The sequence below is a fragment of the Podarcis liolepis genome, assembly GCF_965112155.1.
Source record: "Podarcis liolepis genome assembly, chromosome: 2".
Lineage (NCBI taxonomy): Eukaryota > Metazoa > Chordata > Lepidosauria > Squamata > Lacertidae > Podarcis > Podarcis liolepis.
This window is the reverse complement of record NC_139555.1, coordinates 16286960-16308462: the sequence shown is the minus strand read 5'-3', so window position 1 is coordinate 16308462 and position 21503 is coordinate 16286960. Positions and strand designations below refer to the sequence as shown.

General features: G+C 48.5%; 1 protein-coding gene across 3 annotated transcripts in view; it reads right to left on the bottom strand.

Annotated features, from left to right (window-relative positions):
- Positions 1–809: 809 nt before the first annotated feature.
- ASIC1 (acid sensing ion channel subunit 1) overlaps positions 810–21503 on the bottom strand; it is a 232981-nt gene continuing 212287 nt past the window's right edge. For all 3 annotated transcript variants that reach the window (XM_083490150.1, XM_083490149.1, XM_083490148.1), the window contains 9 exons: positions 20365–20515; positions 18814–18941; positions 15550–15700; positions 12533–12589; positions 11425–11578; positions 10315–10406; positions 7171–7250; positions 5920–6024; positions 810–4577 (listed from right to left, as the gene is read on the bottom strand). In XM_083490150.1, the coding sequence (XP_083346276.1) occupies positions 4473–4577; positions 5920–6024; positions 7171–7250; positions 10315–10406; positions 11425–11578; positions 12533–12589; positions 15550–15700; positions 18814–18941; positions 20365–20515 (1023 nt within the window). In that variant the 3' untranslated portion in view covers positions 810–4472. The remainder of the gene's footprint in view (positions 4578–5919; positions 6025–7170; positions 7251–10314; positions 10407–11424; positions 11579–12532; positions 12590–15549; positions 15701–18813; positions 18942–20364; positions 20516–21503) is intronic.

Genomic DNA, 21503 nt, shown 5'->3' with positions numbered 1-21503 from the left:
GACCCGGAAGTAACGGAACGCGTTACTTCTGGGTTTCTCCGCTCGCGCATGCGCAGACGCTCAAAATGACGTCATGCGCATGTGCAGAAGCTGCAAAATGTGACCCGTGCACACGCAGACGCGCAGTTGTGTGTTACGTTCTACTCAGGATGCAAACGGGGCTCCGGAACGGATCCTGTTCGCATCCAGAGGTACCACTGTACTGGAAGGAATGCTACTGGGAGGAATTTTTTAATTTTGTTTTGAGAGCGAGAGAAAGAAAGAAAGAAAGAAAGAAAGACCTGAAATACAGGACAAAACCAGGGGCTTTATTTCACCCAAGTCAAAGACCCAGTTTTACACACCCACCCTTGGCCATTTGTGTACACATGCACACAGGCTGGGAGCCTCAATGGCACCCCTCTGGAGGCTTCACCCGGGGCAAAAAACCTGGCTAGCCCCACTGTAGCTATGGCACTGGCACTTGTATCAGTACAAGATGTAGTGTTTTATAGTGAACTATGGGACAATCCAGTATTATACAGGACAGGGAGCAACCCTATCTGGAGATGCTGGGATTCGAATCCAGTACCTGCAGGAAAAGCAGATGTTCTGCCACCGAGCTACAGCCCTTGCCTGACTCTTCCTGATGTGCTGTTCTTCCCCGAGGAGCTGGCGCCGGCGTCCACCTCGGCACCGTGTGAGTGATGGCTGCCAGCCCTGCGTTACTATGGTGCCGCGGCGGTTAAGCAAGATAAAAGAAGGATGCTAATTGTGATGGATTTCTGCGGTGGGGAAATAGCTAAGGAGAAAAAGGCTGAGTCTCCATGGTTGATATCATCCTTTATATCATTGTTAAAGAGGAGCCGTTTTTGATATACAATGCATTTGTCATCTTCTTGTGCTTCCTATGAAAATGTGTACATAGTACAGATACCAGAGAGAATTCAACACTTTATACACTTGAAGGCATTCAGAGATCGGTAGTTGGGGGGGGGGGAAAGAAATTATAATGGCACAATATCAAGGCTTTTGATGCTACTGGATGGATATATCTACACTGAGATGGCGCATATAGAGAAGTGTGTACGTATTTATCTATACATATATGTACATATATATATATATATATTATAATAATATATATCGTATATTTTATACATAAGAAATATAAAATGAGCATGAAGTAGTAAAAACGGTCAAATTAAAAAGGGGGGGGGGGAAAGAGGTCAAACTCGAGCCCTATCTTCAAAAGCTTTCAAGCAGAGAAGTAGAAAGAACCAAATTCAAACTAAAGAAAAGTAAACATATCTCCACCCCCCCCTCCTCAATGCAGAGACCCCCTGCTTCTTTCCAGAAAGGTCCAGCCCATGGCAGAGTTGCAGCGTCTTTGGGAAATAAGGGCCTCGATATATTCGGGAGGCTGAATACAAACAACAAACACCCCTTTCACAAGCGAGTCCGGACCGCCAAGCCCTGGAATAATCAGGATCGAAATAAAACAAAGCCTTTTCGAAAGGGAAAAGCAAATAAAACCAAAGCGACGATGAGATTTTATTGCAAAAGCTCTTAAAGATAAGGAGAACTTTGGACCTGGGAAGGCTGCCCACGCAGCGAATCTTGGTTAATGTTGAGGGAAGAGGCTGGACCATGGCAGGCACGAGATGCTGTGGAGACCCAGGCTGGGAGAGGTCAGCCAGTTGCTTCCAAAAATGAAAAACCACCCATGTCGGCAGATCTCCTCTCCACCCCCCCCCCAAAAATCTGAGAGCTGGCTCTGAAGGGCATCAAAACAAGCAGGCAAAAAGAGTCCTAGAGGCAGTTTTAGTAGCCATCAGGGCCCATGGCTCTTGTGGGGCTGCAGGTGGATATCTGGGGCACCTTCAGGTTTCTTCTCCAGCCCTTCCATTAATCCCCATAATATAAGCAGAACGTCTGTCTTCCCACCACCACCTCTGCTTTTCCCTTTGCACCCACTGGGTCATAAGGCATAGGAGGAGCAGAGACCTAATCCAGTGCCACTCTGCCTCTCACACACAGACACACCAGAGATGGACTTGAATAATCCAGATTTGCATTCTGACTGCTGGTTCTTCCAGCCTGTTCAGATCCCAGCTGGTGTACTTTATAACTTGGACAGCTCCGTTGACTTGTGGGCAAACCCCAGCCGAACCACCAACACTGGAGTGGGAGAAGGCATCAATAAATGCGACCCTCAAAAGGGAGGGTGAGGAAGACCAAGTCAGCCCTCCCTCCTCATCCCTGCCTGATAAGGCCTCTAGTTTCCAGCTCTGTCGAGCTGTACAGCTCAATGCAAAATTCTTATGGACCTTTCTCTCCTCCCAAAGAGACCAGGAGTGATTCACACGTGCACCTTCTCTCAGGACAAAGCTGGGCAGACAAGCTTGCCAGATTCCTTCTGCAAAACCAAATTCTGGCCAAGCCTCTCCACCAATGTCAATCCCTCTGTTTGGCTGAGCAGTTGATTGGGCAATCTCTGGATAACAAACCTGGGCTTTTCTGAAGGTGGTTTTCAATGGGATTGTCAAAACTGACTGACAGGGACTCTTCCAGGGTTTCAGGCAAGGGGCTCTCCCAGGAGCACTTGGGGGGGGGTTGCCAGGGATTAAACCTGGAGCCTTCTACATGCCAAGCAGATGATCTGCCACTGAGCTATAGTAGGAATCAGGAGCAGGTGGGAGCCCCTTTTGTGAAGAGGTCATCCCCTCTTCATCCTGATAGTTTTTCACCACCGCTCTTGTCTTCTCATGATGGGCACTGTGAACAGGTTGTGTGGGAAGCTGAATCAGTATATAAGGAAGCCCAAACCACTCTGCCTAATCCTTCCCTCCCCCCCCTGCATGGTACTTGACCCTCCCAGCTTGGGAAAGCTCCCTCCCAAAGGATCTTGGTGACCTCCCTGTTGTACAATCAGGTGGTTGTAACACAGTTGTTCCAAAACAGGACATGGTGGTGGGATTCTGCATATCTCCTGCACTGGGTAAATCCAGGAGTCCCTGCTTGCTAAGACTTACAAGACTGTCATCTTCACTCCCCTGAGCTGATTTTTATTCCTGTCTATGCTGACGATGCGTTAGAGCAAACATTAAAAAACCCAAAATAAAAATGTTTTACACCATTAGCATGCAATTGCCTGGAGACCTTCTATGTGTTTTTTGGTGGTGGTATGTCCCTCAGCCCATCACTGCTGGAAAACTCCTGGCTGAAAGTTAAGATGGGTTATGCCTGCCAAATGCCCATAGAAATTAAGGGGCAACAGGTTTTCTGTGTTGCACCAAAGCGGAGCTATCATTGTCACTAGCCTACAGGCAGGTCCTTTCTGTCCTTTTGTAGTGTGGTGCTGAGGCAGGAACTGGCACTGGTCACCCTTACACATCTGCACAGCCAAAGAAATGATGCTGTGTCCCTTCTGCCTGTAGGACTGGGCTATAAGTTGCCATGCCTCTGTAGAAGGTAGGGGAGAGGAAACCCAGGGTCAAATTCAGCAGGGTAGGGTGCTTGCATCTTCTCCTTTCAGAAGCTGCAGAACCCTCAAGTGAGGCTCGTTTGAAAGCAATCTGGTTTTGTACCCTACTGAGAAACGGCAGACTTCTCTCTGAACCTTACTTTTTACGTAACCCCTAAGAACATGCACAGAAGGGGCCCAGGGCAGCTCGTAGTAACACCAATGTTTTGAACTTTGGAACAGCTCATCTGCCAATCATTCCTCTGCCTCTCTTGGGGGGTGAACAAGGCTGAGACCCAGACCAGGCTGGAGCAAAAGGGAATCAGGTAGTTGGGCGAGACAACAGGTGATATTCAGGTGGGCCCTCACAGTTCAGTTACGGTCTTGCTACAGGGAAAGCCTCAGCTGTGGCCTCCCACAACACACAGCAAGGTGGTGATACAGATGACGGTGGGAGGGAGGGAATGGAATTGATGTAGCACCTCCTTTGGATACGGCAAGGGGCCCTTACGAAACCGAATGCTGCGGGGGAACAGTTTGGCTGGCACTCCTGTAGGTTCTTCTTGGCATCGACGTTGAAAGAAAAAAAAGGGCCTTCACGCAAGGTGGCTGACACCAACAAGGCATGGGGTAGCGTGGAGGCCAAAGGGGGGGGGCACATAGGCAGTCAAGACTTCTCTGCATGTGGACTGGAGAAGGTGGTATCCTCTCCTCCACTTGGCACCTCTTCTGTTGAGTTAAGAGTCCGAGGGCACTCACAGGGACAAGAGCAGAAACTGGTGTGGACCTGGTAGAACAGATAACCCCCACCCCGTCCCCCACCCCTCTGTCCAGTTTGCTCCGTGTGCGTATCGCTGCCTTGGCCTGGGGCGGATGGGTTGAGGAGAGGCCGGATCCAGCTTGCCTCCCCCTGGGAGTCTTGAGATAGAGGCCCTGACGAGTCAGTTGGCAGGTTCGTGGGCTGGGCCAGGGCTGCTCAGCGAAGGTCCTTCCCTTTGGTAGTGTTAGTTGTACATCCAGTGGTCAGTTAGCAAGTAAAGTCCTCGAACGTTCCCCGGGCCGGATGGTGAGGTAGGATGTTGGCCGCGTACGTCATGCCCGCTGGGTGGCCTCGGATGCTCTCGCACGGATTCTGGGTTTGCAGCGGGGGGAGAGGAGAGAGGAACACAGTGGGCATTGCAATTAGCACCGTAAACATGAAATGATAACGAATGGGGTGGCGTGTGCAGTTCCAGGATTTGGGGACCTTCTAGCAGTGCGGCGTCCAGGTTTGTGTGAGGGACGGTGACCCAGGAGACCAGGGTTCGAATCCCCGCTGAACCATGAAGCTCACCGGGTGACCTTGGGCCAGTCACTGTCTCTCAGCCTAACCTACTTCATAAAATCAGGATCCAGGGAAAGGTCACTAAAAAAGGTCACATTTGGTGTGTGCACCCGCATAGGGAGATGACGATCATATGTAACCTTTGAATCAGCAGCTATGCTTAGTATCAAAACTTCCTTGGTTCCAGAAATTTCCAAGGGATGGTTAAGTTGCATTGTGCCATGAGACTGGAGGCTACAGAATGACTACCTCATTGTGCGATAAGCTTTTAAGTGGCTGCTGGTCATGTTCTGAATCCACTCTTGGGGGATCTCTATGCAGAAAACTAATTTAACAGTGATTTGGCATTATACTATAGAATTACAATAGTTTGCTATATTCTTAACCTATCCTGGTGTCTTCCAGATGTTTGGGGCTACAAGTTCCATCAGTACCAGTCGGCATGGTGGGGGCACCAGACTGGAGAAAGCTTATTTAATCCTACAGTTGTAAATAACAGTGACTCCCTCTTGCCAGGGCATCTTGGGAGCTGTAGTTGTGCATATGTGTGTAAAGGTAAAGGACCCCTGGACGGTTAAGTCCAGTCAAAGGCGACTATGGGGTTGTGGCGCTCATCTCGCTTCAGGCCGAGGGAGCCGGCATTTGTCCACAGACAGCTTTCTGGGTCATGTGGGCAGCAGGACTAAACTGGCGCAACGGGACACCGTGACGGAAACCAGGGCGCATGGAAATGCCGTTTACCTTCCCACCACAGTGGTACCTATTTATCTACTTGCACTGGCGTGCTTTCGGACTGCTAGGTTGGCAGGAGCTGGGAAAGAGCAATGGGAACTCACCCCGTCGCGGGGATTTGAACCGCCGACCTTCTGATGGGCAAGCCCAAGAGGCTCAGTGGTTTAGCCCACAGCGCCACCCTATCTGTATGTGTTTGTGTGGTGCTGGTAAGGGATCCTTTGTAAACAAGTGGCAGGCGCTTCTCCAAACTGCAAGTCCCAAAATTCGTTGTGGTTAATTGGGATAGTTAAAGTGGTACGAGCACAATATAATCGGTTACATTGCTAGTGCAAACGGAGAGGGGTGGGGCGGGGCGGGGGGAGCGATGCGACATGGGAATGCACGGCGCAAGGTGGCAAATAGCTTAGACACTCACGTGGCGTTTCACATCATCCAGACTCAGGGCTACCCCTTTGTCGCTGTTGTTGCTTTTGTGTTTCTTCTGGCATTTGCCGCGGCGAAAGAAGCGGAACTTGATAATCTAGAGATGGAAGTGAGGAGGAAGGCTGTTGGTTTCAAGTAAACCATTCGCAAAACAGCCATGCCGTTTTGTCGCTTAAGACTGTGGCTGGTGCCTCAGAGCAGCGGAGAGGAGAATGGAGGGAAGGTTAGGGTGCTCCGTTTGCTGCTATGGGCATGTCTGCACAACGGTAAAGGAGGCAAAGATTGGGACCATCAGCATCTTGGTGCTGGGAGAACCTTGCTGGGAGATGCTATAATGCAGCGGTAGCTAACCCTCAATTCAGCGGTCCAATTTAGCCCTGCCCATTTTTCTAGTCCCCCCAAGACCCCACCAATTTCAGCAGGGGAAGATAGAAATACACAGCATGGGATTGAACAGAGCCTATGGCCCTGGTGGAGACGCACATCACCAGTGTGGTGTAGTGGTTAAGAGCGGTAGTCTCATAATCTGGTGAACCAGGTTCGATTCCCCGCTCCTCCACATGCAGCTGCTGGGTGACCTTGGGCTAGTCACACTTCTCTGAAGTCTCTTAGCCCCACTCACCTGACAGAGTGTTTGTTGTGGGGGAGGAAGGGAAAGGAGAATGTGAGCTGCTTGGAGACTCCTTTGGGTAGTGATAAAGCAGGATATCAAATCCAAACTCTTCTTCCTCCCTGATCATCAGATTCCTTGTTTGATGTATGGAGAGGAGCCGACCATCCTCTCTCCTTAGCTGATCTGCATGGGTCAGCTCAATTGTGTGTGTGTGTGTGTGTGTGTGTGCATGCGTGTGAGTGCGTGGCTGGCCACACCTATTTCTGACCATGCCCACTGGTGGCATACGGTCCCCAGAGGATTGGCCAAGGGGGAATGTGGTTTTCAGGCTGCAACGGGAAGGTAGCTCTGCAAGACTGCCTTAGCTTAGACGGCTGAGAACCCCAAGTAAAGATGCATTTGCAACTGTGAGGAAGGGGCATTTTCCTACCGCCACAAAGCATCATTAGATTCAGACCACTTTCCACCTCCCTAAGAGCTCAGAGCACCTCCCATATAGTCCCCAGGAGAGTCTCCCACCCAGGCCTTGTTTTAGCAGTGGAAAGGCTTTGTGTGCCTTTGAAAAGATTCTCTAGATGGTAAGCAGATCTGTACCCCATTCCCCATCATGCTCCAGGGAGCCAAACTCACTTCGTAGGCGTAGTCAAATAGCTCCAGCACAGTTAACAGGCTGGCTCCAATGAACAGCCCCATCTGTCCCCCGATGTCACCTGCAGGCAAGAGGAGAGGGGAGCAATAATCAGGTACTGAGATTGAGGCACATTTCTCTGGATCCCTAATCTCAACACTCAGCTCTCCAGACTTGGTTGGTCCAATCTATGCTGGCAGGGGAGGTCGGCAGGGACATGGTGGTTTAAGAAGCCCAATGTGGTCTGGAGAGAGGATTTCCCCTCCCCCCATAATTTTTATTAAATTTTCTGTTTTACATTTTAGAATATTCATTTAAACAACCTTAAAGTATCAATGACATCCCTCCTTCTCTTTCCATGGTTCATTTTGAACAACATAAAGGTAAAGGGTCCATAAACATTAGGTCCAGTCGTGGCTGACTCTGGGGTTGCTGCGCTCATCTTGCTTTATTGGCCGAGGGAGCTGGCATACAGCGTCTGGGTCATGGGGCCAGCATGACTAAGCCGCTTCTGGCGAACCAGAGCAGCGCACGGAAACGCCGTTTACCTTCCCACCGGAGTGGTACCTATTTATCTATTTGCACTTTGGCGGGCTTTCGAACTGCTAGGTTGGCAGGAGCAGGGAGCTCGAACCGCCGACCTTCTGATTGGCAAGTCCTAGGCTCTGTGGTTTAACCCACAGAGCCACCCACGTCCCTTTTGCATAACATAAATCCCCACATATTTTAACTAAACTAAACCATTCAGTATTCCATTATTACATCCATCAAAACTGTTGATTTTAACTTAATGCTGCCCATGTTTTCAAATATACACATCCCCCCCCATATTCAATAAACATTTTCCAGTCTTCTTTAAACTTATGTTCTTCTTGTTCTCTTATTCTATATGTTAGGTCCGCAAGCAGCACATATTCCACCAGTTTAAATTGCCATTCTTCTTTAGATGGGACTTGGCTCATTTTCCATTTTGGGGCTAACAAAACACGGGCTGCAGTGCTGTGGTCTGGAGAGAGGGATGCCCATTGTCTGACATTTTGCTTGACTTGCCTGCCTCAGGTTTGGTATTTATCAGGTACTTTGTGGAATAAATCAGGTGTTTGGATATACAGTGGTGCCTTGCAAGACGAAAAGAATCCGTTCTGTGATCCTCTTCGTCTAGCAGTTTTTTCGTCTTGCGAAGCAAGCCCATTGACGGATTAGCGGATTCGTGCTATTAGCGCTTTTAGCGGCTTTTAGCGGCTTATCGGATCAGCTGATAAGGGGCTTAGCGCCTTAGAAAAAGGGGGGGGGGGGAAAGGAAAGAAACCCCGCAGGAACTCACAATACATTTTCGTCTTGCGAAGCAAGCCCATAGGAGATTCGTTTTGCGAAGCACCTCCAAAACGGAAAACTCTTTCGTCTAGCGAGTTTTCCGTCTTCCGAGGCATTCGTCTTGCGGGGCACCACTGTATCTCCCCTGCCATTCCTCTCAAATGAGCCTGTTTTAAATATTTCTGCTGAACTCCCCAGCCTGGTCCATTGGATTGTTCTCTGACATGCCAATATGTGCTCCAAACTCCTGTTTGTCCAAACCTCTCCCGCTTTTCCCCAAATGGCAGGGCTCTAACCGCTAAAAAAATCAAAAGTCATGCTTGGCTCCATCCACCGGCCGAGTCTTGTTCAAACCACACTTTGGCAATCCTAGTTTGCCACCCTCCCTCTCCACTCATTTCTGATGTCACCAGGCGATTGCTAATCCCTATCTTTGAAGCAATATTTTTCTTTACAGCACTGGACTTTCCTTTCACTTCCAGGCACATCCGCAACTGAGTGACCTTTCAGCTTTGGCTCAGCCACTTCATCAGCTCTGAATCTACTTGTGCTTGTCCTCTGCTCTTCTCAGTAGTATGTTGGATGCCTTCCGACTTGAGGGGCTCATCTTCCAGCGTCATAACTTTTATATTCCTGTTGTCTTTGCCCATGGTGTTTTCTTGGCAGGGATACTGGAGTGGCTTGCCGGTTCCTGCTCCAGGTGGATCACGTTTGGTCAAAACTCTCTACTATGACCTGTGACATCTTGGGTGGCCCTGCATGGCATAGCTCATAGCTTCTCTGAGTTATTCAAACCCCTTCGCCATGGCAAGGCAGTGATCCATGAAGGGGCAGTGATCCATGAAGGCCATCACTGAGAGCTGGACCATAAAGAAGGCTGATCGTCGAAGAATTGATGCTTTTGAATTATGGTGCTGGAGGAGACTCTTGAGAGTCCCATGGACTGCAAGAAGATCAAACCTATCCATTCTTAAGGAATTCAGCCCTGAGTGCTCACTGCAAGGATAGATCCTGAAGCTGAGGCTCCAATACTTTGGCCACCTCATGAGAAGAGAAGACTCCCTGGAAAAGACCCTGATGTTGGGAAAGATGGAGGGCACAAGGAGAAGGGGACAGCAGAGGATGAGATGGTTGGATAGTGTTCTCGAAGCTACCAGCATGAGTTTGACCAAACTGCGGGAGGCAGTGGAAGACAGGGGTGCCTGGCGTGCTCTGGTCCATGGGGTCACGAAGAGTCGGACACGACTAAATGACAAAACAACTAAACAACAACATCTTTGCAGCCTTAAATGTTGGTGGCTGGTGCCCACTAGCCTGGTAGGGAGGAAAGTGGGAAGTCCAGACAGTAGGCAGAGTCTGAGCCCATGACAGACTGAACGAAATAATTCTAGTTTGGTCCCCTCCTGCTCCCTGTTGAGTTCCATAAGGGGGCGACACCAAGACTTAGGAGGAGGAAGCTCCCAGGCAATGCCACTCTCTGGGCTGTTTGTAAGTAAGAAAGAAGACAGGTGCGTGGGGTGGTGGTGGCTGGGGGCAGACTGAGGTTGGTGGGGGCAGTGCCCAGTTGCCCTAATGGAGCAGCCTCCATTAATGGAGCAGGCTTAAGGATTGTAAGTTTACTTGGAGGTGGGAAAGGAACGTTGGGATTCCGCCATTCTGGCATTCCGCACTTGGGTTGTTGTTTTCCGCACAACTGTAGAATGGCAAGCTCCGATTACATCTGCATTTTGAGGACTATAGGCAGGCACCAAAGTCACCCCAAAGGAGTAGGAGAAATTAGGAGGTGTGCATCAGTTGCTGTCCCCACCCTCAAAAGAAGAAGATAATCTCACCCAGAAGTCCAGCCACTTCGTATGCTTTTTTCTGTTCAATGGTCTCATAGTTCAGAGCTTCAAAGAAAATGTCCAGTACCAGGATGTTCTCCCTGTATGGGAGGAAGCGAAGTGATTACAAGCTTCTAAAACAAGCATCTGCCTGGCAGTGACCAAAGTATCTACCCTCAACCAGCCTTATAAATAATGCCTAGCACCACCATGGGCACTTACCTGCCTGGACCCAAGATTTAGAGATGTAGCAGGTATCAACCTAAGGCGCTCAGCCTTCAAGAAACAGAGACCCTCCTAATATTTTGTAGGATAGGATTACCTTTCCAGCTGGTGGACCATATCCTTAGATTCCCCCCTAACACTGCCCTGGACCATTTTGACACCACACAGATTGAAATTAGACTGTAAGGACTAAGGCAGAGGGGCTTTGGCGCAAGGGTCAGCAAACTTTTTCAGCTGGGGGCCGGTCCACTGTCCCTCAGACCTTGTGCGGGCCCGGACTATATTTTGAAGGGGAAAAAAATGAACGAATTCCTATGCCCCACAAATAACCCAGAGATCCATTTTAAATAAAATGACACATTCTACTCATGTAAAAACATGCTGATTCCTGGACCGTCCGCAGGCCGGATTTAGAAGGCGATTGGGCCAGATCTGGCCCCCGGGCCTTAGTTTGCCTACCCATGCTTTGGAGGGTTATTGTCTGGAAACCTTTATTTTGGCAGGGAGCTGTATCTTCACCTGCCCCTCATCTGATGCCACACATGTTGGGGAGCTAGGTGTGGCTTGACTGAAATGGCCTTTTAAAAAATTCCTCCATGGCAAGCAAAACTTTCCTTTCAGGGCTTTTGGGCCTGCTGCAAAACACAGCGCTTTGGGGATTCCCACCTTTGTAACTTTGGAGAAGAGACCCAAATTTGCACCCCTAGACCTAAGTTTGAACCAGGAAATTTGCACCATGGGCCTGTGCCCCAAATCTCCTAAGTACTCAGCAATGCCCCAAGCTTGCTGTTTGGGCTTGACCTCCCTTGATCGAGCGCAGGGTGCAGAAATAATGATGGCAGGCAGATTGGACAGGCAGTGGTGTCTGCGGCTGAGGCAGGCAGCAACACTCACCCAATGTACTGCTCACTCTTGTTGTACTTCTTGGCCAGGTACTTGGCTGATGCCTTACTGGGAATCTTGACCATGGAGAGCTCTTTGCCATAGCGGGTGACGTTGCAAGGCATCTCACACACACAGTAGTCGTTGTCCTTCTCCACCAAGAAGTCTGTGGCAGCAGGGAAGGAGAAGTAGATGTCAGTTTGAAACAAGAGTGATTTGGGGAAAGAGATATGGATTACTGCACTTGCGTTAAGCTCTTCCTTTAGAATCTGAAAGGGTCCATCCATGTGACTCTAAGGGTCTTCCAACCAGGGACAGGTATTATTCATTCATTCCTCGCCCATCTGCCAGGGTTTCCCCAACCACTCTGGGTGGCTCCCAACAGAATATTAAAAACATGATAAAACATCAAACATTAAAAACTTCCCAAAACAGGGCTGCCTTCAGATGTCTTCTAAAAGTCAGATAGTTGTTTATTTCCTTGACATCTGATGGGAGGGCGTTCCACAGGGCAGGCGCCACTACTGAGAAGGCCCTCTTCCCTGTAACGTCACTTCTCACTGGGAGGGAACCACCAGAAGGCCCTCAGCACTGGACCATAGTTTCCGGGCTGAACGATGGGGGTGGAGACGCTCCTTCAGGTATACTGGGCCGAGGTCATTTAGGGCTTTAAAGGTCAGCACCAACACTTTGAATTGTGCTTGGAAATGTACTGGGAGCCAACGTAGGTCTTTCAGGAGTAGTGTTATGTGGTCCCGGCGGCCACTCCCAGCCACCAGTCTAGCTGCCGCATTCTGGATTAGTTGTAGTTTCCAAGTCACTTTCAAAGGTAGCCCCAAGTAGAGCGCATTGCAGTAGTCCAAGTGGGAGATAACCAGAGCATGCACCACTCTGGAGGGACAGTCCGTGGGCAGATAGGGTCTCAGCCTGCGTACCAGATGGAGCTGATAGACAGCTGCCCTGGACACAGAATTGACCTGCGCCTCCATGGACAGCTGTGAGTCCAAAATGACTCCCAGGCTGCGCACCTGGTCCTTCAGGGGCACTGTTACCCCATGTCTATGTCCACATAGACACCATCATCATATTTTTATTATTGATATGCCGCCCATCTGCTTACCAAGAGCGGGGTCTGCACACTCCTTGTATTGCTCAGGGGTGCAGTAGGGAGCATCACCTGCAGGGAAACAGAAAAGCAAGCAAATCATACCACAAAGTTATATATTACGGCGAGACTCTATTCTGACCTCCTGCATTCACAAGCAGTGAAATTTAACCAGGGAGGGGAATTTGCAATGTTCTGCAAAGCCCACACATCTCCCTGCTTTGCATGAGTGCAAATGGGATTCCTCATTCTACCCATAAAGGTGAACTGAAAGAGGAGTAGGCAACCTGCATGTTTAAATTGCTGCAGTTTTGTGATAAAGGGGTTGTGGCTTCTCTGCACCAGGCGATCCTTAAACTCCAAGAGATGCTGCGTCCCCCACCTCTCTCCTTTGTTCTGTCCACTTTCACTGCTAAGGAAGCCGACGGCATCTTTTTAGAGCTGGCATTTCCCTGGTTGAGCTGCCCAGATGATTAACCTTGCTATGCCTTTGCATGCAAGGTAGATAAGCTCCGTGGTTTTCTCTAGTGGCTTTTCGATGCAGAAGTGTCTCCTACACAGCGAGGGAAGGACATTTCAGCTCCCTGCCCCCTCTTAAGAAGCTGAGCTCTGAGTCAGCTGGAACATCTTGTATTCCTCATTACAGTGGGACCTCTGGTTGTGAACCGGATCCGTTCTGGAGGCCTGTTCGCAACATGAAAAGAACGCAACCTGCAGCGGCGCATCTGTGCATGCGCGGGTTGCGATTCACCGCTTCTGCACATGCGCGCGACGTCACTTTGTGCTTCTGTGCATGCGCGAGCGCCGAAACCCGGAAGTAACCCTTTTCGGTACTTCTGGGTCGTCGCGGGATGCAACCTGAAAGAACGTAACATGAAGCGGATGTAACATGAGGTATGACTGTAATCTTTTGTGGTTAGAAGCTTGTATCATTCCTAATTCCTGTGTGGAGATCATTCACTGCTGATAGAAATACAGCAAGTCAGAAGGAAGGGTGGGGCTGAGCCTTTTCCCTTGACATGCTAGCTTTCTATGTGTGGGGAGAGGGGATTTTCTCCATTAGGGGGAAAGATTCAAAAGCTGAATTCCCTAGGAATCATCTGTAAAAACTGCCGAAGCCTTGCCCAGAGAGTTAACGGGTCGGGTTTTGTTAAGTCCTGCCCACAGAGTGGCCTTGTTCTCACATCAACACTAAGCCAAGCCAAGAGTGTGGGCACCTTAGCAAAAATTAAGTCCACTTCACTCCTCCCATGGTCCTGTTGCTGCCACACTACCCAGAGCTTGTCATGGTTTGGCTTAGCACTATATGTGAACAAACCACAAGCGGGAAATCAAGAATATACCTTGGTTACAGCTCATGGTTTGTTGGGACTTGGGAGTGATACAAACCGTGAGTCTGGGTTTGCACGTAATATTAAGCCAAACCATGGCTTGGTCTTGGATTGTGCAGTGGCAGCAGCAGAACCGAGGAGCAAAGCAGCCATGATTTTCGCTCTGGGGATCCTCATGCTTGTTCTGTCTGGCTAGGTGTGGCTTAGTGCTGTGTGTGAATTGGGCTGTGTAGCAAGCGAAACACAGTACAGTTAGTGAAAACATAGTCCTAAGAGATACAGTGGACACTCGGGTTGCGAACGTGATCCATGCGGGGTGCACGTTCACAACCCGCAGTGTTCACAACCTGCGTCTGTGCGCTTGCGCACACGCGGGTTGCGACCCGGCGCTTCTGCGCATGCGCAAAGCATGATTTAGTGCTTCTGCGCATGCGTGACCGCCGAAACCAAGAAGTAACCTGTGCTGGTACTTCCGGGTTTCGGTGGTCCGCAACCCAAAAAAACGCAATCTGAAGTGGCTGTAACCTGAGGTATGACTGTACATTTCCTTTGTATCTCTACTTGCTTTCAGGGATCTCAGAGACCTTGTAAGACAGAGACCTGATAAAGCAAAAAAACACACAAACCAAACCAAAAAACAAAACAAAAACCAAAGCAGTCATTTCATAAGCAAAGCTGGATATAAGTCTCTGCTGCTGTCTCTCCTTGGCTGTCATTCAAATCCTGATTCCATCTCCTTCTCCAGAAGCCTGAATACCATTTGACAGGATCAGCCTGCCTTTGGAAAAAAAAAAAACACCTCTTCCCTCTCTTTCTCCTCATACATCTGCACTATTATTCTGCCTGCCCTCTTCTCCCCAGGAGATGCAACTGACTGGAATAATTAATTCATATTTATTATGCTAATTGCATCCCTTGACAAGGATTTCTGCTTAACAGGAAAGATTGAATACAGATCAAGGTGGGCTGGTTGAGGGAGCGCTGGGTTCTGTTAAAGGATGCACTCAGTAAACAGAAGGGGAGTGGCTGCAATTAGGGAACAGCTATAATAGTTATAATTAAGCTTGAACCAAAAAAAAAAAAGGGGGGGGGGATTTTCATAAACGTTTTCAGCAGCCCCGAAAACTTTGATTTTGCAAAGGGTTGAAAATATTCAACAATTCGGGAAGCAATGCCCTCACTTCTCACAGGGAGGGAACTGCCAGAAGGCCCTCGGCACTGGACCTCAGTGTCCGGGCTGAACGATGGGGGTGGAGACGCTCCTTCAGGTATACTGGACCGAGGCTGTTTAGGGCTTTCAAGGTCAGCACCAACACTTTGAATTGTGCTCGGAAACGCTTGCTCCGTGCATTACAGGGCCAGGAAAGGGAGCCACCTCCCTCCCAGTTTTGCGGCACCTTCAGGACTGCTGCAGCCCAGTGGTGTAGCATGGGTTGCACCCTTAAGAATTTTGCGCACCGGGCCACCGCCCCTGTGCCCTCCCTGCTACGCCACTCTGCTAACTCACAAGTAAAACATGGCATGCCAGAGCACCACCAGACCAGTGTGCCTATTCATGAGGAACTATGCTCTCGTAGGTAAGCAGGGGAATCCTGGTCTTTCAAAGTATCCCCCAGAAGGCTTGTTTTAAATCTCTCTGTCTGTGCAATTGTTGTGGCCTCCACTCTTTGCTCTGCCACTGGCTTCAACCCTCCATCTTACCAGGCATGTGCACCATGCGGCAGTTGCAGTTCTCCACCAAGTAGCGGGTCTCACAGTCGATGCGGCAGGCTGCAATGCTGTAGGTATCGTAGAATTCGGATTCCATGGTCACCGACTTGCAGTCACCCCAAGGTGGAGGAAGGTAGATGAGCTGCACGGAGAATGGGCGAAGAGGGGGTGAGAGTGGCACTATCTCATCACCCTTTCCTAGAGAAGGAGAAGGGCTGTGTTTGGGCCACAGTGCTTAAGCAGGGCCTCATCAGACCTCATCCTTCCTCTCCCACTTTCACAAACAGAGGAAGAGTGGTCAGCATGGACTACAGTTCCCATCACCCATGTCTATTTGTCCTAGTGCAGGCATGGCCAAACTTGGCCCTCCAGATGTTTTGGGACTACAATTCCCACCATCCTTGGTCCTGTTGTCTAGGGATGATGGGAGTTGTAGTCCCAAAACATCTGGAGGACCAAATTTGGCCATGCCTGCCCTAGTGGCTGGGACCGATGGAACTTGTATTCCAACAATATCTGCCTAGTAAGACTGTCTTACAGGACTGCATCTGCTGCCTTGGCTCCACAATTGCGCCTGCAATGTTGACAGGCAGGAAACCAGTGTGGGCTGAATGCAAGGGCCATGTGAACAGGCAGAAGGCTAGATGCCAAAAAATACAGCCTATCTAAACTCTTGCTCTCACAAGAAGATATCACACTGTGCCAGAGCTGATTCAAGCTAGAACAAAAAGGCACATGTTACAACACTCCTATGACTGTAACACAGGATACAGATCTCATGTTTGAATCCTCTCCCATGATCACAAACTCTTTGAAAGTGGAAATGCTAGTTCAGACAGGTTGAAAAGCAGTGGACAGATATTTCATTTTCATGTTATTTATTCAGGTGGCATCTTTATCCTGCTCTTCACCCAAAGAACTCAGGTTATGGCTCTCTCCCCATTTATTTATCTTGTGCAACTATCTTGTGAAGTTGGGCTGAGAGGTAGCAATCTGCTCAAAGTCACCTGGTAGACTTTGCGGGTGAGTCCAAGCTGAACCCTCCATAAGCGGCTCACAGGGGTCATTTAAGTGGCCCACGAGTTGCCCCCAAACCAAGCTGCCTGCTCGTCGAGTCCCCGCGTGCTGCGCTAAACTGGCGCAGCACGGCATGGGGACTCACTTCCACGGTGCTGGAAATTGCGTCTGCGCAGACGCCAGAAATTGCAGGTGTGCGTGCTCTGGCCCACGGAGGGATCCGCTGGAGTGAACCACCCCAGGCAAGGTAAACCTTGCTGACCCCTGCTCTAGTGGCTATACCAATTGGCTGTATTGTACTTACCGGTACTTGCAAGTAAGCAAGTGTCAGGGAGAAAGGTTCTATTCTAGCCTCTTCCCTAATGTGACATATTCCCCTGTGCACTGGGTTTTTGGAGACTGGAAAGGGATTTGGTCATGTAATATTGTAATACTTATTGCTGCAAGCACTTTGGAGAGGGCTGGAAAAGTGGTACAGGGAAACGTTTTTAAAAGTAAATAAAAAGTCTGTTTGCATTCTCAAAAAAGTCTGTCTGCATTCTTTGTTTTGCTTTAAACACACACACACAATTCCCCCCCCAAGACACCCACCATGTCTTCAAGCACATATTTCCTCCTAGTTTCTATTATCTCCTGCTGAGTTTTCGTTATTAAATATTCCAGCTGAAATTAATAACTCACCAAACTGCTCTATTCATGCTGATGATTGTGATTCACTACTTGACCGTGGAAGAGTGCTTAGAATCTATCCTTTTAGAGCCTTTCTCCATCCCCAAACTTTGATGTTAAAAGGATGGTTTATTTATTTATGTTACGCATTTTAAAGAATAATTATATACCCATTTCTCAACAAAAGTGCTTCTGAAAGCAGCTTCCTTACAACACAGGGGCAATAATAAAACACAGCAATGAATATGTAGGCTTATGCTGAGGATGTTCCCATGCAGAGAAGGGTAGAAATCAGAAGTCCTTGCTACCAGCTTACTGGCACCAACCATTTGCTGGCACTCCCTTGACACCAAAGTCCTTTTGGACTTCCAGTACTTGGCGGGACCAAGCTTGATAGCTCAGTTGGTTAGAGCGTGGTGCTGATAACGCCACGATTGCAGGTTCAATCCCCATATGGGACAATTGCATATTCCTGCATTGCAGGGGATTGGACTAGATGTTCCTTAGGGTCCCTTCCAGCTCTACAATTCTAATAATAATAATAATAATAATAATAATAATAATAATAATAATAATGTTTTATTATATTATTTTCCCCAGCCACTCTGGGAGGTTCTCAGCAGACTAGTAAAATCACGACAAAACATCAAACATTCAAAACTTCCCTAAACAGGGCTGCCTTCAGATGTCTTCTAAAAGTCAGATAGTTGTTTATTTCCTTGACATCTGATGGGAGGGCGTTCCAAAGGGCGGGTGCCACTACCGAGAAGGCCCTCTGCCTGGTTCCCTGTAACCTCACTTCTCGCAGGGAGGGAACCAGCAGAAGACCCTCAGAGCTGAACCTCAGTGTCTGGGCTGAGCAATGGGGGTGGAGATGCTCCTTCAGGTATACTGGGCTGAGGCCGTTTAAGGCTTTAAAGGTCAGAACCAACACTTCGAATTCTATTCAACACTATAATTCTATTGTGAATCATAGTCATAGTCAAAGATGTGAATTGACTTTGTGCACATGCTATTGTTATTGTTATTCCACGGTCAAGTAGTGAATTCTATTGTTATTCTAAGTGCTCTCTCTCTCTGTGAGTGCATTTTTATATTTGCAATTGTAACTACTTCTCTACATGTTTTTATTATATTGTCAATTGCTTTTGGCTGATGCATGAGGAGCAATTCATAAATGAAATGAGTACAGTTGTACCTTGGTTTTCGAACAGCTTACTGTATTTCTCGAATGTTTTGGCTCCTGAACACTGCAAACCCAGAAGTGATTGTTCCGGTTTGCGAGCTATTTTTGGAAGCCGAACGGGGCCGTGCTTTGGTTTCTGAACATTTTGGAAGTCAAACAGACTTCCGGAACGGATTTCGTTCGACTTCCAAGGTACGACTGTACTAGATTTCACTTTCCGGAGTTTTTCTGGCTCTAAACTATCCATTCAATACTGCTGTTGTCTTTTGTCATCAGCAAGAAAACGAAGAGGGGATTCTACTCTCCTGCTGCCTAGACCTTGAGGATGTGCTAGTACAGATATCTGAGGCTGGCTGAAAGGGAAGGGAATGTTCACATCTTACCCGTTGTTCCTGGCAGGAGACAAACGTCTGAAATCCAGGTGCCACCCCAAACCCCAGCTGGTCAATGCAGGGTGGCTCATCCTGGCTGTGAATCTGCACCTTAATCCCAGCTTCAAATGAGGTCTCATCTGCAGAACAGAGAGATGGAGAGTGGAAAAAGGGGTTCAGGTGATCACAGCAGGGCTCAAGCTCAGAGCCAGAAAGCGAAGGCCCTTCTTCTTACCTTGCATCGATAGGGAGATACATGGGGACCAAAGAGGGAAAATACCCCCCTGTCTGATTCACAGCCCACCCCCTGCATCAATCAATACCAACTACCATATTTTTCGCTCTATAAGACACACTTTTCCCCCTTCAAAAATTATGGGGAAATTTGTGTGCATCTTATAGAGCGAATGAAGGCTCCTTGGCTTCAGCGATAGCAACGCGAAGCCTCTGAAGCGCAGAGGGAGAGCTCCCCCCGCACTCCAGAGGCTTGCGGATAGCTGCCTGAAGCCTGGAGAGCGAGAGGGGTCGGTGCACCCCGATCCCTCTTGCTTTCCAGGCTTCGCTTTGCTGGAGAGGCGCTGCACAGTTTTCCCTCTCTGCGCAGCGCTCCTTCAGTGAAGCGGGAGGAGAAATGGAAGGGGCTCCGTTTCTCCTGCCGCTTCGCTGAAGGGGCGCTGAGCAGAGAGGGGGAGAATTCCCCCCCCTGTTCTCCCCCTACTATGGTCCAGTGCGTCCTTTATAGAGCGAAAAATACGGTACATTTTTAGCTTTATGTGATCGGAGCCAGAATAATCTGGAGACTTAAACCAGAAATCTGTCCTCCCCACTTAATTTTTTTTAAAAAAAGCAAGGCTGAGTCCAGGAATGCATAAAGTAATACAGATAAAAGTAAATATTCCCAGAACATTTCTTAGCTGCACCTAGAACCGACCCATTCATTAGCTAGGGAAATGGTCTTCCAAGTCAAAGGGAAAGATTCCCAGACAGGGTTGTGCTTGAACACCCCGCTTTATTGAAATCAAGGCCCAGCCAGAGACCTAGAAAGCTCCTCCTGTGGGATCCATGGTGACCTTTGACCTGGGATTCAGGCTTCACTTCCCACCCCGCCTCACTGTAGCCTTGACAACACATTCCCCCTACAAAGAACAATGTGCTATTTGTAGATAAGAGGCATCGCCTTCCCTGGCTATGATCAGCTGGTTGCCATGGTGAGACACATAGGACACAAATGGGGGGGGGAGTGACTGAAAGGAAGGGAGGAGGGAAAGTGCGGTGTGGGTTTAAGGAGTCGGCGCAGGTCTAGAAAAGCAACGAAGCAGAGAGAGAGAGATCCACTGGGTTGAGGAACGGGGCAAGGAGTCAGAATGTGGAGTGATCAATGGGAAGCTGGAGCAAGGAGTGGGGTATTTCTGGGAGGAGGCATCAAGAGGGATAGGTTCGGGAGGCAGAGGTCTGAGAAGATGAGGCATCAGCAGAAGAGGAGAAATTGTCATGTGGCACAAAGGAAAATATGGATAAGGGAGGAGTCAATGTAGAGTCAGGGAAGCCAGGAGTAACTCTTACCTGTCTCTCCCCAGACAGGGAGATACTCATCTTGCTGAATGTCCAACATGATCTCCAAGCCGTTCCCCGTTCCGCCCTTATTGGTGATGCGTGGCGGTTTGTCAGGCTGACCTGAGTTGAATGTGTAGCACTTTCCATAGCGTGTGTACACCTGTGGAGCAAAACGGAAGAACAAAAATTAGACAAGGAGATAGAATATTCCTTTGGAGTCCATGCGTCCCTGCCAGCTCTTGATGGTCAAGAGAAAGCCTGGCGTATCGCTCCATCACACTCTGCAGGTAGGCATAATAAGCAAGATTCCCAGGATGTGCTTTCAGCACTTGGTTTCAGCACCGGGGACAGCTCCGGGCCATCTGGAGTTTTGCAGCTTTCCTAATAACAACCCATTCTCAATGACCTTGATGCCATAGGGCAGTGTTTTTCAACCTTTTTTGGGCGAAGGCACACTTGTTTCATGAAAAAAATCACGAGGCACACCACCATTAGAAAATGTTAAAATATTTAACTCTGTTAAATATTTTGACTATATATAAAGTACTGTATTTTTCGCTCTATAACACGCACGTAGTTTCTAGAGGAGGAAAATCCGTAGGCATGCCACCCGTAGGCATTCCCTCCATAACACGCACAGACATTTCCCCCTACTTTTTAGGAGGAAAAAAGTGAGTGTTATGCTGCAAAAAATACGGTAATTCTCTTGAATAGGAATCAAATAAACACAAAGAAAGTATTTTATAATTACTTTATTATGAAATAGTAAAAAATAATTACTTTATTATGAAACAGAAATATGAAAAATTATAAAATACTTTATTCAGCGCGCAACCTGGGCCTGTTTGGCTGAACACAAAGCTGATATTCTGGCTGGAATCGAAGAAAGACACACACGTAGCTCTTCGTCAACAGCTCTCAGTCTCTCTCTGTATTTAGTTTTTATAGCAATCATCCTTGAAAAGCTCATCTCACACAGATATGTAGTGGAAAATGGGAGCAATGTCAAAATAGCTTTGTTTGCCAGAAGGGGGAACTCCTTGGCAGTATCCAACCAAAAACTTTTCAAAGGTAGATCAGCAAATCTTAGCTTGAAACCACGATTTTGTCTCAGTTCAGTTAGTTCCTCCTGCTCCTGTAAAGTCATG